Source organism: Silene latifolia, chromosome 2 (genome assembly GCF_048544455.1).
Source record: "Silene latifolia isolate original U9 population chromosome 2, ASM4854445v1, whole genome shotgun sequence".
NCBI classification, from domain to species: domain Eukaryota; kingdom Viridiplantae; phylum Streptophyta; class Magnoliopsida; order Caryophyllales; family Caryophyllaceae; genus Silene; species Silene latifolia.
Genome location: NC_133527.1, coordinates 34142049 through 34158519, shown reverse-complemented (window position 1 = coordinate 34158519; position 16471 = coordinate 34142049). Strand labels below are relative to the sequence as shown.

The window sequence follows — 16471 nt, the reverse complement described above, 5'->3', positions numbered from 1 at the left end:
GCGATCGACGAATATAAACATTACTTGACGGATCGTTCTTGTGCGGATGTTTTATCGATTGTTGAAGCAAGTGGAGTATCTGGTAGGCAAATAACACCAAGAGTTGTCTTCCGTACCCACGGTAGTAGGAGGAGTAGTAGTTTGTTATCTCAATAATTGTAGGCTCACGACGTCCTTGTCGGGAAGAACATCATCCAGAGCGGCGTGAGAGGATGTGTTCCCTACCAAAGGAGTGGGCTCGGTGAAAGGAGGGATGACATCCACAAGGAGGGATGACACGGCGACATATGTGTCGGACTCGGGCTCAGTTGAGACAACAAATGGTCATCATCTGCTAGCAGCCTAAAGGATGGGTATTCTGCATTTGGTGGTGGTGAATGATGTCGCGCTATTGGTTGCAAAGCTTCACCCATCGCATCCAATCCCGCCAACAAATCGGCCTCACCCACCCATAAAAATTATCCACATTCTCCCCACTTTCTCCACATTCTCCCACTTTCTCCACATTTTCCCCACCTTTCTCCACATTCTCCCCACCTTTCTCCACATTCTCATGAATATCGTCAACCACTTTGTCAGCGATATTCCCATCCACAATGTCCGACACCTTTTCCTCATTCTTCACATCGTTCACATTTTCAACATCATCATCTTGTTGAGATAACTTAAAACCTTCGCTATGCCGTCTCACAATGCAACTATTTTCTTCACCGTTGTTGTTGAAGGCGGTTTGGAGGAGCTTGACTAGCAAGTGATTTGAAGTTCGCAAAAGCTTGAGCCATTGCCATTGCGGAAGACGCAAGTTGATGGACAAACTCACCGATGCCTTCATTCCCGGTAGCGGTAATTTTTAGCGTCGACTTCGGATGCTTTATCTTGAATTGTTGACTTGGAAGACTCGACCGAGCTCAATCTTTGGAGGAGGAGGACACAATCGTGGAATATGGTGGTCAAGACCATTGGAGGCTCAATAGAACCCCTGCCAAAAGTTTTCTTGTCCGAATTTTTGTCATTCACTTTCTGCTTAACTCTCTTGGTTATAGCTTCTTTAGTCCAAGTTGAGAGCGTTGGAAACTGCCGAGTAACAAGGCGTACTTTGAAGACAAATCGGCCAAGATAAATGAAAACCAAGACCATAATAGGTCCACCAAACCAATTTTCTTTCGGCTTTTTGGTCTCCCACTCCTCCTTTTGCCAAGACTCAACTTGGGCGGCCAATTTGCGTTTGATGAAATTGCACCAGTTGAATTTGGAGATCAACTCAGTGTTTACCAAACTTTTAAGAAGTCTCAAACTAGCCCGATTGCCTACAACACCGCCTAAAAAAGCATTGAAGATATAAATGATGAAAGTGCGTTTGAAATCATCTCCACCATCTCTTTGTGTAGACAGCTTTTCCATAATGTGTCTGACTTCAATGGATCTACCTTGGTATTGACTTCTGAACTCCTCCAAAAGAGACACATAAGAAGGGCACTTATCTCCAATTTTTGCTTCTTCCACAATGTTTGGACCCATTGGCAATCCCATGCACAGATGGATATCTTCCTCTAAAACAAGCAGTTTCCCATCACACAACGATCCTGTACAGTGGTCATAATTTGAAACTAGCCAGTACGCCAACTGACCCGGAACAACATCTATTTTAAGATGAAATAGAGAACCAAATCCCATTTTTTGTATAGCTTCAATCTGCTTATCTGATGGTGGATTCTCCTTATTGTTTAGAAAGTGGTAAAGCCCGGAAGGAGACATCCGAGTCCTCAACACAGGCAGTCTGTCTTTGTAAATTCTTGTCTTTTTTGTAGGTGGCTTAGAGACGGTTCGGTAGCTTGATGGGTGCTTCATGAGAGTGGTGCGAACTTGATGACGTCCTCGGCACGTCGCTTCATCCTGGCTTGGCTTGATTCCTACAACTCGGTAAAACCTATTATTCACAAAGCAAAGGGAAATAAGTTCACAAAATAAAGAAACTTGGTCAGTAAGGTTTAGATTCTCATACCTTGTTTTTGTGAATCTCAGACATTGTTCAGTGAATCTAAGGGCTTGTTTTATGAAACTTGGTCATTATAAGTGGTTATAATCATCTATTTTACCCATACCTTTAATTGGTGAATTCACAGACCTTGTTTTGTGAATCTCAGACCTTGTTCAGTGAATCTAAGGGCTTGTTTTGTGAAACTTGGTCATTATTAGTAGTTAAAATCATCTATTTTGCTCATAACTTTATTTGGTGAATTCACATACCTTGTTTTGTGAATCTCAGACCTTATTCAGTGAATCTAAGTCCTTATTCAGACCTTCACAAAATAAGTTCACAAAATAAGTTTCAGGATTCACAAAATAATTTCCAGGATTCACATAATAAGTTGCAAGATTCACAAAAGAAGATCCCCAATTCACAAAATAAGGACACAAAATAAGTTGGTCATTATAAGTGCATGGAAGAATATGTAAGAAAACAAATACAAAATTAAATAGAAAGTCAGAAGTAAAGAACATTGCATTATACATAGAAAAGTGATCCATGCAAATATTTAAAACAAAAGTACAACATTACATGATAATTTATGTTATCCAAAATGTTAAACTAAGACGTACGTAATTATACAGAAGCTTGACACTACTACGAAATTATACAAAATAACAAAAGGGCAAAGTTAAAACCTTAAAGTGCAAAGCCCTAGTTACACAGATAGTATATTACAAACAAGGGACAACTCTAGGCTATATATGCATCATCATCAGAGGTAAGTCAAGAAAAGATATATCTCTACGAGTGAGTAGTAAGTCAGCAGCAATGCCAATAGCTATATCTCGTTCTTCACTCGGCGTAGCTTTTAAAACAATCAATGACTCATTAACTGCACTGCGTGCATCATCATCAAGAGCATTGACATGAGTACTCTGAGATGGAATTTTTGCTTGCATATAATGCAGTATGAATTTGGCAATCATATTCTCCGTCATGAAACATTTGCATGTTTGAAAGACTATGCTAGGACCCCTACGAATAGTCCGAACACCATTCATATCATTTATGTCTACAGAAAGCCAATATGACAAGGTGACCCCAGGTGCACTTTCGTGTATCAGAAATAGTTGAGCCCAATTTCGACAAACGAGCGCCATATTTGCTTTATCTTCCCTATGATTAATTTTTGAGAAGATTTTTTCCATAAGATCTTCATTATTGAAAACAGAATGACATGCTTGATAATGACGGCCAGGCACTATAACTTCCTTTAACGGCGAAAAAGAGAAATCCATAGTTTTTGTTTTTCATGACATAAAGTGCGCGAAATGACTTTTGATCTTCGTCAAGAAGATTAACAACACAACCATTGCACCAAGGTGTCATACTTGTCTATGAAACAAGTGAAATACAAATATTAGATAAACAGAAGAAATGTGAAAATACAAAACACAAATTCCTAGGTAGTTGGACTAACAAGTCGGAAAATAAACAAAGGTGAACGAGATTCTCGGACCTAGGAAGCACAAATTCCTCACAAAATTAAATCTAGGAAGCACAAAAACCGGGAAAATAAAAAGGTTTAGATTGTCAGACCTTGTTTGGTGAATCTCAGACCTTGTTTAGTGAATCTCAGACCTTGTTTTGTGAAACTTGGTTATTATAAGTGGTTAAAATCATCTGTTTTGCTCATTCCTTTATTTGGTGAATTCACGGACCATGTTTTGTGAATCTCAGGGCTTATTCAGTGAATCTAAGGGCTTGTTTTGTGAAACTTGGTCATTATAAGTGGTTAAAATCATCTATTTTGCTCATACCTTTATTTGGTGAATTCACAGACCCTGTTTTGTGAATCTCAGACCTTATTCAGTAAATCTAAGGGCTTGTTTTGTGAAACTTGGTCATTATAAGTGGTTAAAATCATCTATTTTGTTCTTTCCTTCTTAAGTTGGTTCTCTGCTTCTTTGTAATCTCAGACCTTATTCATTGAACACTCAAGTAACAACAACAGAAGACAAAGTAGCTAGTGTAATTTATGCAAAACTCTGTAATTATGCAAACCTTTGAATAATCGCAGACCTTATTCAATGAGAACTCAAGCAACAACAACAGAAGTAAGATTAAGTTTGAAGATAATATAACAATAAGCTACTGGTTTCACAAATTTACCTCCTAGATTCACAAAATAAGTTCTAGGTTTCACAAAAACAGCTAAACGAAATCTTAACAAACAGATGACAAAAATTAAGGTCAAGTTTGAAGATAATATAACAATAAGCTACTGGTTTCACAAATTTACCTTCTAGATTCACAAAATAAGTTCTAGGTTTCACAAAAACAGGTAAACGAATCTTAACAAACAGAAGACAAACATTAAGTCCAAGTGAAAAATGAACAATAAAAATGAAACTTCAATTCAAAGAAGTTTATAACCTAAATTTTAACTAATTAATGAAGTTTATAACCTAAACATTAAGCAGGTAAACATGAAATCCGCCATAACTAACAATGAACAATAACAATGAAACTTCAATTCAAAGAATAATTAAGCAGATAAGGAATGCATAAAAAATCGATGGAAGTCGAATGAAGGAAAATAGTGAAACAAGAGCAAAACTCCTTAATTAACCTAATTAATGAAGTTTATAACCTAAAATTTAACTAAATAAGCAAAAAAATCAAAATCTAGTAAAGAAATAGAAAGGAACATACGAAAAAGCGGAGAAATCGACTGCAATTGATTTTATGCGTTCCTCGTGTTCGATTATGCTCACAAAGCGATCAAAACCTGCATAATAACAACAATAATTTGACGAACTAAATAAGTTTAGAAATTAAACCAAAAAAATACGAAATGAAAGGAAGATGAATCGAAACTTAAATTAGTAGATCGAAAATACCTAATTTGTGATGATAATGCAGTACAAAACCTCAGCTCACTGATAACGGAGATCGAAAACTAAAGATAATGGCGGTTGGAAAGCTCAGTGATAATGGCGGACGGAAAGCTCAGTGATAATGGCGGACGAAGATGCTTTGAAGAGAGAGAAAGAGTGTTATTCAACGAAATGCGTAAATGAATGGTTATTCAATGAAATGTGTGTGTGTTTGTTGGAATTAAATAGGGGGCACGCGTGGCGTCATCTTATGAGTACATAATATTTAGATCCATGGTTTAGAATGAGTTCATTCTTTCACCCTAAGAAGGGTCTTTCACATGATTCAATTTACATATATATATATATATATATATATATATATATATATATATATATATAGTCAAGATCCGGTGAGAACGATCATTCGGTGAGAACGGTGAGAACAACCCTACTCCATTGGATGCGAATAAAATAAACGGCTGAGATCACCCCCACAACTCACCCCATAAATCTCATCTCCTTCCTCACAATCAAAACTAACACTTCACCAAAAAAAAAAATCATAACTAACACTGCCTGCAAGTCTGCAACCACGACAACAGCCAAAGGCCGCCGGCAACCAGCGCGACCAACGGCGGCGACATCACCATCCAGCCCAAAAGTCACTGTTGACGTCACAGACCACCTCGAACGACGCTGACGATATCACGAGGCACGCTAGACAACCCCAATCAACCACCCAGTTGTCGTCGTCACCACCGACGACACCCCCGCCCGTTACCAACTTTGTCGGCGACGATTAGAAATTTAATCGACCTGCATCTTTCTTCCTTTTTTTTTTCCCGCATTACGTCGGCAATACATTTTAATTGGGTTAATTATGAAGTTGCAGAGTAGCTTGTAATTCAAGTGGGTCAAATATTAAGCTGCAATAGGATTATAAATAAAAATTATCCTTCTTGAAATGATTTGTTTGGAAAAGAATGAAGAGTGGGAGAGAACTAAGCTGATGGTGTGCTTGTTGCTACCGTTCTATATACATTAGATTGCTGAATAAATGACGGTATTGTTCTTGTCAATGGGAGGATGCGTGGAGGGCGTAGGACAAAACGGGTTGGTATTTGGTAATATGATTAGGAGTTATAGAGTGATTAATTATGCAATTAGGGATGTATTTGCTCTTAGAAACACTAAAAATATTATTAGATGCACTAATTATACTATCAAATACATTAATGGTAATTGAGAAAAAAATGCACCTAATATAGAATAAAATGTATTTGCATTGTTATAAAATGTATCTGCAATTGAATTATCATCATCTGCTAGCATGGCCGCGTCAATCTTGTAACTCTTCTGACAATCATCTCCTATTTGCCCCTCCCATTTGCCCTTTTGTCTCACCTCACAAACTTATGACGGATTTTGTCCGTCACTAATGAGAATTTGTGTCGAAATATATATAGATGTATTTTTTCCATTTTTTTATATACTTAAAACTACTAAATGCGTAAAAATATGTGGTAGATACATCTTTATCATATCCTAGGTACACTTTTTAACCATTCAAATACATTTTTTCATATCCTAAATTCCTAGGTACACTCTCTTGCAATATTGATTTGATTCAGAACAAAATCAAAAATCAAAAAAGATAAATGAATCAAAAATTAAAAGTAACTAAAAGATAGTACATGAGTTATCAAATATTCAAGTGTGAGTGTATGAATTGGGTAACGCTGAAGGTAAAGATACTACTCTTTTATTAGACTGCCTCAGATTTACGCGCTACTATTAGTTTATTACAAACCACCTTATCATATGACTCCGACAAGTTTTCGACGTGGGTGATGACGACCACCCAATTTGATGTCAGGTCTTTTCGCTGGTGGTACGTCGGTGCGTGCACGGGGTTGAAGACGATAAGAGAGAAAGGATAAGGGGAGACGAGGTGTCAGTGATAGGGACTAATTCTCCGGCATATTTGAGTGTCGTCGCTTATGCAGGTCAGTGGTGATGTTGGGCGGCGTTGCCGGAATTCATCGACCGCAGTACTAGTAAGAGTGGGATGCCAGATGATGATGATGAGAAAAGTTGGGGGAAGGAGTAGTCAGTTAAGCGTGGGTACCTACTGTATAAGGGAGTTTTTAGCGGGGTCAATTAGTTAGACTTGGGGTATATATCCGTTCTCACCATTCTCACCGAGTGATCGTTCTCACCGGATCCTAAATCTATATATATATATATATATATATATATATATATAGGATCCGGTGAGAACGAATATTCGGTGAGAACGGTAAGAACGCATATCTACCATTAGATTAGACTAATAATGAAAGGCTGGGATTAATATTATAACAATCCCAAACACACGGAGACCACCCTTTTCCTCAAACATTTCATAATTTACTCCTGCCCCCAGATGTCGGAGCTTCGACTAGACACTCGTCGGAGAATTTCGCTACCGCCACTATATAATCGTCGGAGATCCGACCAAGTCCATCGTCGCCGTCCCCTCTTGTGTGCTCCTCTTACCAGTGTACCACAACTATCGTCCTACCGGCTCCGTCACATCGACAATAACAACTCCGGCATGTGATCGTGCTTCAAGAAGTGCAGTTTCCTCAGATCGAGGCTGAGGTTGCTCAAAGCGTTCGAAGTTGTAGTTTTGTTGTCATTTAATGTTGAATCCTTGGAATCCCATTTTGCGTTTCACATGCTTGATCAATTCATTTACTGATCGATTAAATTATTGAGTGACGAGGTAGCAGGCTACTGAATGTTTTGAATCTTTAGTCGAATTGGTGAACGGCAAACGGCAAGTCACTGGCGACAACCACCTCACATCCTCCCCTTCGTTGATTTCCCCGTCTATTTCAAAGTATCTACACTAATTTTTGATGTATCTAACCACTAATTTAATGTATCTTGACATAGATACACAAAATTAATCTCTAGGTACATTAAAATTGTTATGAGATGCATCAATATAGTAAGGAGATACATCAATTTCGTGTAAGGGTGATGGGAGATTGTTGATTAGTGTTGAACCAAGAGAGAATTTTGGTGGAGACTTCGGTGGTGACTGGGCTCAAGTAGTCGGGTGCAAAGGAGAGAATAAGGCAGTGGAAGCTTGATGCATGGTGGCGCGGAGGAGACAAAATAATGTTCATTTCTCATGATCGTCGAAATTTAATGCACGCCGGCGAGGTGATGTCGGACCTACGATAATGGCAACCCGAGGTGATGGAGTTTGATAGATGATAATGTAGTTTAGTGGAGTATTGTGTTACATACTTGTTCTCACCGTTCTCACTGAATGTTCGTTCTCACCGGATGGATTCGACTCTCTCTCTCTCTCTCTCTCTCTATATATATATATATATATATATATATATATATATATATATATATATATATATATATATATATATATATATATATATATATAATTCGGGAGTCGGAGTGCGAACTAAAGTGCGGTGCGAACTGCATTTAACTAACCAATTAAAGTCATTCTCAGGCGCGCTTTCTTATTTCTCTGCCCAACTAAAACAATTCAACACCCTCACACCACAAACCCACCATAAATACTCTACTTCCATCGCCTCTCACACATCCACCGTCAGCGCCAGTTCCACCGTCGACCACCATTTTCACCGCCGCTTCTACCACCATTCCCAAGGACGCATTTCAGTGTATTATAGAAGAAAGGTTAGTTTCATTTCTTATTTTAATCTCTGAAGATTTATTTAGTATTTTGAATCTATTCCATTGTGATGATTTAAGAAGTGTTTTTATGAGAAAACATAAGATTATAATCAAAAAATTGATTTGTAGTATGGATTCTAATTAAAAATTAGGGTTTATAAAAATTGGTCAAATTTCGTGGGGTTGTGGGGTTAGTTCAGGGATGCTGCTGGTGGTGGTACTGGCAGTAGGGGTGGTGGTGGTGGTGCTGGCAGTAGGTGTGGTGGTGGCCAGTTTGGTTGTCGTAGTTGATCTTTAGATCGTGGATACACGAAATACTAGCCCGGATACACATGGTATTACTACTGGATACACAAATCGATTTGTGTATCTAGTAGTAATACTATTTGTATCCGGTAGTAAACTTGTCTTCGTTCTCCCCCATTCGTATATGCCACTACTACCTGACTTCTCTCCCTTCATCCACTACCACCCCCACCACCACCCATCGGAGCTTTCAGACGACCACCGGAGGTGGTGCTATCCATCACCTGCCGCATAAAAAATAACAGCAAATCACCGCTCTTCTTGTTCACTCTCTTCGCCGGCGATCAAGTTAGGCGCTTTAATGTTGATGAAGACAAGTTTCAGGTTCTAAGCTTCTTAACTACTTCGCCGGTGTAATCAATTTTCTGAAATGTTAACTCGTTTGTCGTAGATCTGGTATTTAGATTGAATTTCAAAAAAAAAAAAATAACTGATTCCGGCGTACTGTTGTGCTCTTATTCCGACAGGATTCACGAGCTTGATTTCTTGATTTTGTTGTAATGTACTGATTTAATATGTGGAAAGTTAATGATTGAGATGTTGAACTTAGTTCCCTATAATTTTGATTATTGTTTGGCATTTCTAGTAATTTTGATTTGTTAGTTGGAGCCTGGAGTTAGCTTGTGACTTTATCAAGTGTCAACTTAAATTATTGATATATTGATTGATACTCTTTTTCATGCTGCTTGATTATAATGTAGTGATTAGGTGGTGGAGAGTTTACGATTTGGTTTTTCTATGTGTTTGTCACTTTGTTGATATGATCAATCAAAAGCTATGAGGTTGCTAACTAGGATTTGAGATAAATTTGTTTTACGTAAAATTGTCCGCTGAAAATGCAGCAATTTAGTTGGTATCAGTATTTGTCATCAGACTCACTAGTGATTGGCCTACTGTTTTAGCTACAGCAACCTTGACGTCATTGTTTAGAACTAGGTTAGCTAGGAAGACTGCCATGGATTTTTTAGTTTCAGGAGTTCCTGCAAGGATTACTTCAAGTAAACTGATCAAAAAGCAAACGTAAACTATTTGTCGGGATATACAGAAAAAACAAGTAAAAAACCTCTCAGTATTAGCATAAGAAGAGGCTCCAAGCTACCACTTTCAGCCATCTGCCGCACATTATTCTCGCTTTGTGCCAGATTATCCAGCATTTTATCAGCTTTCTAAACATTCCTCACATTTTCCGACTCACTGCCACTTATGCTAACTAAAATCAGTATTGCTCCTTGTTCCGAACCAATTTTTTAGCAAAGATTTTGGGATTTGGACAGCTCATAGAGCAAAGATATAGCTTCCTCTTTCTCCCTTTCTGTGTATCTAGCAAGCTAAAAGAGTGTATCTAGCTCGTCAGAGATGTGTATCTAGCAAGCTAAAAGAGTGTATCTAGCTCGTCATAGATGTGTATCTAGCAAGCTAAAAGAGTGTATCTAGCATGTCATAGATGTGTATCTAACAATAAAAAGGAGTGTATCTAGCGTGCAAGGTATATGTATCTAGCAAGCTAAAAGAGTGTATCTAGCATGTCATAGATGTGTATCCGACAATAAAAAGCAGTGTATCTAGCGTGCAAGGTATGTGTATCTAGTAAGGTAAAGGAGTGTATCTAGGATACGATGTATGTGTATCTAGGTTACCATAGATGTGTATCTATCAAGGTAAAAAAGTGTATCTACGTTGCTAGAGATGTGTATCTAGCAAGGTAGAGGAGTACATCTAGCTTGCAAGGTAAAGGTAGGACGTTACCTTTAGATAGACATATTATTACCCTTGAATACGTTACCTTTAGATAGACATATTACTACCCTCGGATACACATTGTATTAATACCAAGATATACTCATCAGTCATGTAACATACATAATGGGACACTCTTGTTGGAAACAAGGAGATTTTATGTTTGTTCATCCAAATAAATCCCAGTACAACGTAGTTTATGTGGAGTAGTTCATTATTGTTTAAAAGCTTGAAATTTTCATGTCGTCTGCCACTAATTTTGCTTTTATTTCAATCAAATGATATCATGTTGTAAATATGTTTCCTCCATTCTTAATATAGTGAGTGTATATGCATACTATACGTACACATGTAGTTGTAGAGCTATACATCGTAACTCACAAGTGCTTTACAGGTGGTCAAATAGATCGAGGAGATTTCAGAGATGGGAGGCGGTATTTATCCACAGTAAGGCCCCTTAGGGACTCGAATGACAAGGATAGGATAGAAGGATATGAACAAGGCTCGTAATAATGCCGCTTCGTTCAATATTCTTTGAATGAGCATGTGATGCTAGCTGGTGTATTCTCTTGCTGGCATAGCGTAGAAACAGTGCAACACTTGCTTATAACGCTGCTTGTAATGTTTCAATGCATAAAGAATTGGCGTAGCGTCTTCCCTTATTCTTCACGTCATGTGTCGTTAAGGAAGAGATTTGGGAAGGCAGACTGTTATGCACCGCTTAGGCTCCAAGTACTTCTTGACTGAGTGAGCGAAAGGATGTAGCGAGTGGGATGCTGCATAACTCCTTGACTGAGCACGTGGAATGATTAGGCCAGGCGAATCCTTTGATCACATATCCTTATGGTACGCATACTGGATTTAGCCGACTTCTGAAGCTTGCCCTTGACTTGCCTTACTGAAGTTCGTACCGCACCAAATTCATCTACCAGTTCAGTAACATTTGATCGGAGATACTCCAAAAAACTTTATGGGGACGAGTCTCTATACAGTCATATTGCCGCTCTTGCCTTGCGAGAATGACAGATTGAGAAGCTATTTATTCGAAATTTGTTTCCTCAGTGAACATACAAGCATGTTTTGTGAGCATTTTGTGTATAAATAGAATTGTTGCATTACTGCAATTAATCCATATTTGATATTTTTTTTTCGTGATTGATTTTGCACTCTTGTATAATCAAAAATTATAATCCTCTACAAACACAAAATTGTATTCATATCGTCTCCGAATCTATTTTAAAGACGATTAACAAATTAATCGTCAAAGATTGAAATTAAACATCGCATTGCTAATGCACCAAACTTATAGACAACCACAAATTCTCATTTGTGACGGACAAAATCCGTCACAAGCTTGTGACGTGAGACAAAGGGGCAAGTGTGACATTCTACCAGCTCTACATATGTCAATTTACCAACTTTTGATCTTATTAACCTCCATGAAAGTTTTTGCCTTGGGAGTTTAAGTCTAGGAATTTTTCTCTCTAAGAGTTCTACATTTCTGAGCAAGTCTGACTCAAAATGCTGTTGATCGGCTCGTTTCCCTTTCCCATTTTCAGAAGAATTTCTTGAGCAAATAGTCTGATTCAGGTTTGCTTTCCCATTTTGAGAAAAGTTTCTTGAGCAACTATTATCAGAATTAAGGCCCATTTTCCAATTTTCCGAAGAATTTCTTGAGCAGCTAATATCATTCAGGCCTGTACTCATCAACTTTTGTCCTGTACTTCGGGTGGAAGTGCTATGTATTTGAAATGGTATTGCTTTTCCATTTCCCCGATGAACCAGTAGAAGTTTGCCCGGTTTGGTCGGAGTAAATATCAGATGAAGTCGAACTGGAGTTAATATCAGATGACGTCGAACTGGTTTTGTCAAGTGACAGTGAAGACATATCTGACATAAGGTTAGATGAATTTGATGCACTTTTGCCTATTGAAACTGCAGTTGTTTCTGAATACAAATCTTCGGCCGTCAAGGCTTGATTCAAAACTTGTTCAAAATGCTTCAGTAGGCTCTCTGATTTTTTCTTCGAACAAGCAAAGACAGCATCATGGTTTAGATTCTGCATATAAGTCACCACCTGCTCCTCAAGCCAAATTACCTCCTCTTCCAACACCGCAATCTCTGCCACAAGTTCCAGCATCTGACATTAAAACAAATGTTCAGTCATTTAATGTCATTCTTGTTTCACCTTTTCAACACCATCGTCACACAACCAACTAGCCACCATCTTCATGTAAAGTGGCTGCAAAATGTTCAGTCATTCAATGTTCAGTCATTCAATGTCATTCTTGTTGTACGCTGATGTCTCTAGTGCTGTCTGAGGTGGGCGTTGATATTGTTAGTGGTTGTCAGGATAGTCGCTCCCACTGGTGGTGGTGGGTGAGGTGGTAACGGGTGGATACATAAAATTATACTCCAGGTACACATAATACTACTTAAACATACACAAATCCACATGTGTATCTGAATGTATAATATGTGTATCTGGACCAAGTAATGTGTGTATCTAGGTAATGTGGGCTTTGAATCAAAAGTGTTTGTGGTTGTTCAGGTGATCACCATTTTGAGAGTGACGGTAGTGGTCTGCACAGTGAAAGTGACGGTGGTCGGCCCAATGAGAGTTATTTCCACTAGTTTAGAAGATATACCCATTTGGGTTATTCGTTGTTGGGCTGTGTCGAATTCATCCTTTTGGTGATTTTGGTTATCAGGATTGCTGAATTACATACCAAAGAAAAAAAAAAGGCTATAATGAGACATACGAAAAAAGGAACATGCTATCAATAACAAGCCACAAGATCACAAATAATCACAATTAGACCATATTGGCTTCATATTATAGCACAACGATCAAGATCAAAACGTGAAAACCAGTTACCAAGAAGGAGCTGCCACTCTCGAAGCACGAAAAATATACATTTATTGGTTAAATTTTGATTTGCTAAAAGAAATATCTTAAGTTACACAAAATGTATCTACCCGAGTTTATTTAGCAAGCTAGAAGTATGTATCTAGCAACTTAAAGAGATGTACGGAGTATCTAGAAACTTAAAGGCAAGTATCCAGCGGCATCAGCAGCTTAGGTGTATCTGGCTAGCTACAGGAATGTATCTAGCCAACTAAAGGAGCCGCCTAAACCCTTTCCCTTACTATTGAGACGGGGTCAAAGACAACTAAACTGAACCCTAAGCATGTAGGGTAGTATGTGTATCTAACAAGGTGGAGATGTGTATCCATACAGTTTTAAGAACGTATCCGGAGGAGACAGAAATGTGATTGTATAATATTCATATATGCAAAAAAGTATGTGTATCTACAAATATATAGAAATGTATCTATACAGCCACAAAAGTGTATCCATATAGTTTTAACTTGGTTATGTACAAACATAATTGGCACAAAAGCAGTATCATGTTGAGCTAAATTCTTCCCATTAACATGAATAATTGACTGTTTAGACATACCAAATAATGCAGCCACAATATCATAAGAAACCAAGTAATTAGCATACAAATCGATTAGTAAACAAAAATTGATATACAAATCAACAATTCTAACCTTGTTGGATTAGAGTAACAATTTGTACAACGGATCATGTTTGCCGAACCAAATTGAATATACACTATCTTTACCTTCAGAAACAACATCCAGTCATCGCCCTTACAGAGGGTTTTAAAGATATCAACTACAGTGGAACATTGTGTGACAACTGAAAGTGCGGCGCTGCTTGTCCTCTCCTCCAAGCAGTGAAAGGCAGACACAGGAATCTCTACAGTACATCCGAATCTACAGATAGATTTTCAAAGAAAAAAAAGTGCAACAACAAAGACCATCAGTATGTTTATTGTTTAAATGTTAGATCTCTCCACCAAAAGGAACACTTACTCTCTCCATACATATATGCAGCAGCGTTACATATATTCATTAGAAAATAACAGAAAGAATAACAAGTTGAGAGGACAAAAGCAGTAATTTAATTGACATGTACAAAGACATGCCTAGGACAACAGTTGAAGAAGGGAGTTGGAGTACAGCCTTATTGTGTTTTTTTCTCAGTAGTGAACAAGACACAACATGACAAAGGGAAAGAGTAAAAGGCTGGCCAACTGAAATCGAATAATCAGATGCTAAACAAAATATAATATGATCTGGAGGAAAATAATCAGCAACAAACACAAAAACAAATTGTTCGAGTTATCCAACTCATAGTTTTGTCGAGAGTTACGGCCTGGGCTCTTGTTCAGAAAGTGATGTTGGTTAGTATTTTGCAATTCTGTATTTTATTTTGAACTTGGTGGTATCTTTAACCAAGTATTTTCTACTGTCTAATCCACACATACAAATCGATTAGTAAACATCGTAAATACAAAAACACTTCAATGATTCACGAGTAACACATAAATTTATCAAACAATGAAGTAGCGAAATTGATTGAAAACAACAACAAAATAGGAGAAATAATAAAGAAGAACCAAATTGTATACCTAGTATAGTAACGAAACAATATCAGATGTTATTGGCAATGGTAAGACACAGGTGGCTAAGTATAAAATTGTCGGGAAATTTAGAGCCAGAAAGTGGTATACCTCGACATTGTTCAAGATTTAATTTCGTCAGCGGACAACCAGAACATTGTCGTCAATTTTTCCGACAATGAACCCAATTCCGCAACACCGGAAACACTTTCAGCCTAGCAACACTCCGACTTCATCCCCACGACTACCACATAATATGTGTACCCAATAGTTTTAGCTTGTGTACCTAGTAGTATTCCCTTGTGTATCCGAGGTCATATTTTATGCAACCACCACTTAACCATAAATTACCACTGCCTACTTCCGCCATACCAAGTTACCAACACCACCACCAGGTCTGACCAACTTTACCCACGACTAACACTAGACTGACCACTGCCTATCACTAAGGCAAACACCACAGCCAGCAACGACCACGGACCACACCAGCCACTCATCCTCTTCGTCACCCCTATTTCGTATCACTACCACGAAACCACCACGCCCAACGCCTCTCCTTTCTCCACCACAACCGAAAACTCCATTAAACATCAAGCAACAGCACCTACAACTCCATTGCTGCTTATACTCGCGCCACCTCGTCACCATAGCTCGATCGACACGCTGACCATCCCATTCCGTCAAACCCAATCAGATCCAACTCATTCAACAAACCTGACCATCTTAGTTTTCGACAATTATTCGCTATTTTTTGTAGATCTGAGAATTAAGTATCAATTTTTCTTTATATATGTCCTTTTCGAAGGAGATTGTTGGTCGGAAAACGATACTGAGTTCGAAATGGGGAAGAGGAGACGGATCTGATGGCAGATTTTGATACTAAAATAGTTCTCATTGAGAATGTCAACATCGACGGTGCTTGGTGCTCTTGTAAGGGTGTAATTCCAGTAGGAGAGCTAGTGTTCAGCGTTCGGTGTTGCGTCGGTGATATGATTGGGTCACTAAACTCCGGCAACGGTGGAATTGGTGGCCGATAGTGAAGACAGGTGGTGGTGGATAAAGGTGAAGGAGGTTAGAAATTCGGGGATTACGTTTGAAGGAAGAGGAGAACTGGAGAAGTGAAAGGGTTTAATTTAAACCTTTGATTAATTTGATCCAAGCGCTGATAATTAGTTCGTAAGTTCGCACCGAACTTATCGTGCGAACTTACGAACTAGATAAGACATTGGAAAGATCAACAACCCACATTATACTTCTTGTAACTCAAACTAACTCTCGTACTATCACATAAACCCAAACTCCATATACCTTCATCCACTAAAATTAGATGCCAGGCCCACCACCACTACCACCTCCACCTGTCGTCATTGTCGGCCACAACCTCC

The 16471-nt window shown here is 38.3% G+C and overlaps 1 protein-coding gene and 1 long non-coding RNA gene across 2 annotated transcripts; one reads left to right on the top strand and one right to left on the bottom strand.

The window, feature by feature from the left end:
• Positions 1–8382: 8382 nt before the first annotated feature.
• LOC141642586 (uncharacterized) lies at positions 8383–11884 on the top strand. The gene is made up of 2 exons (XR_012543354.1): positions 8383–8571; positions 11006–11884. It is a non-coding gene; the product is annotated as an uncharacterized LOC141642586 (long non-coding RNA).
• On the bottom strand, positions 11789–16411 carry LOC141642585 (uncharacterized). Its single transcript, XM_074451418.1, has 3 exons — positions 15198–16411; positions 14244–14397; positions 11789–12751 (listed from the first exon to the last, which is right to left on the bottom strand). The coding sequence occupies exons 1-3, from the start codon at positions 15203–15205 to the stop codon at positions 12350–12352; spliced, it is 564 nt and encodes a 187-aa protein (XP_074307519.1). The 5' UTR covers positions 15206–16411; the 3' UTR covers positions 11789–12349.
• Between the last annotated feature and the right edge of the window lie 60 nt (positions 16412–16471).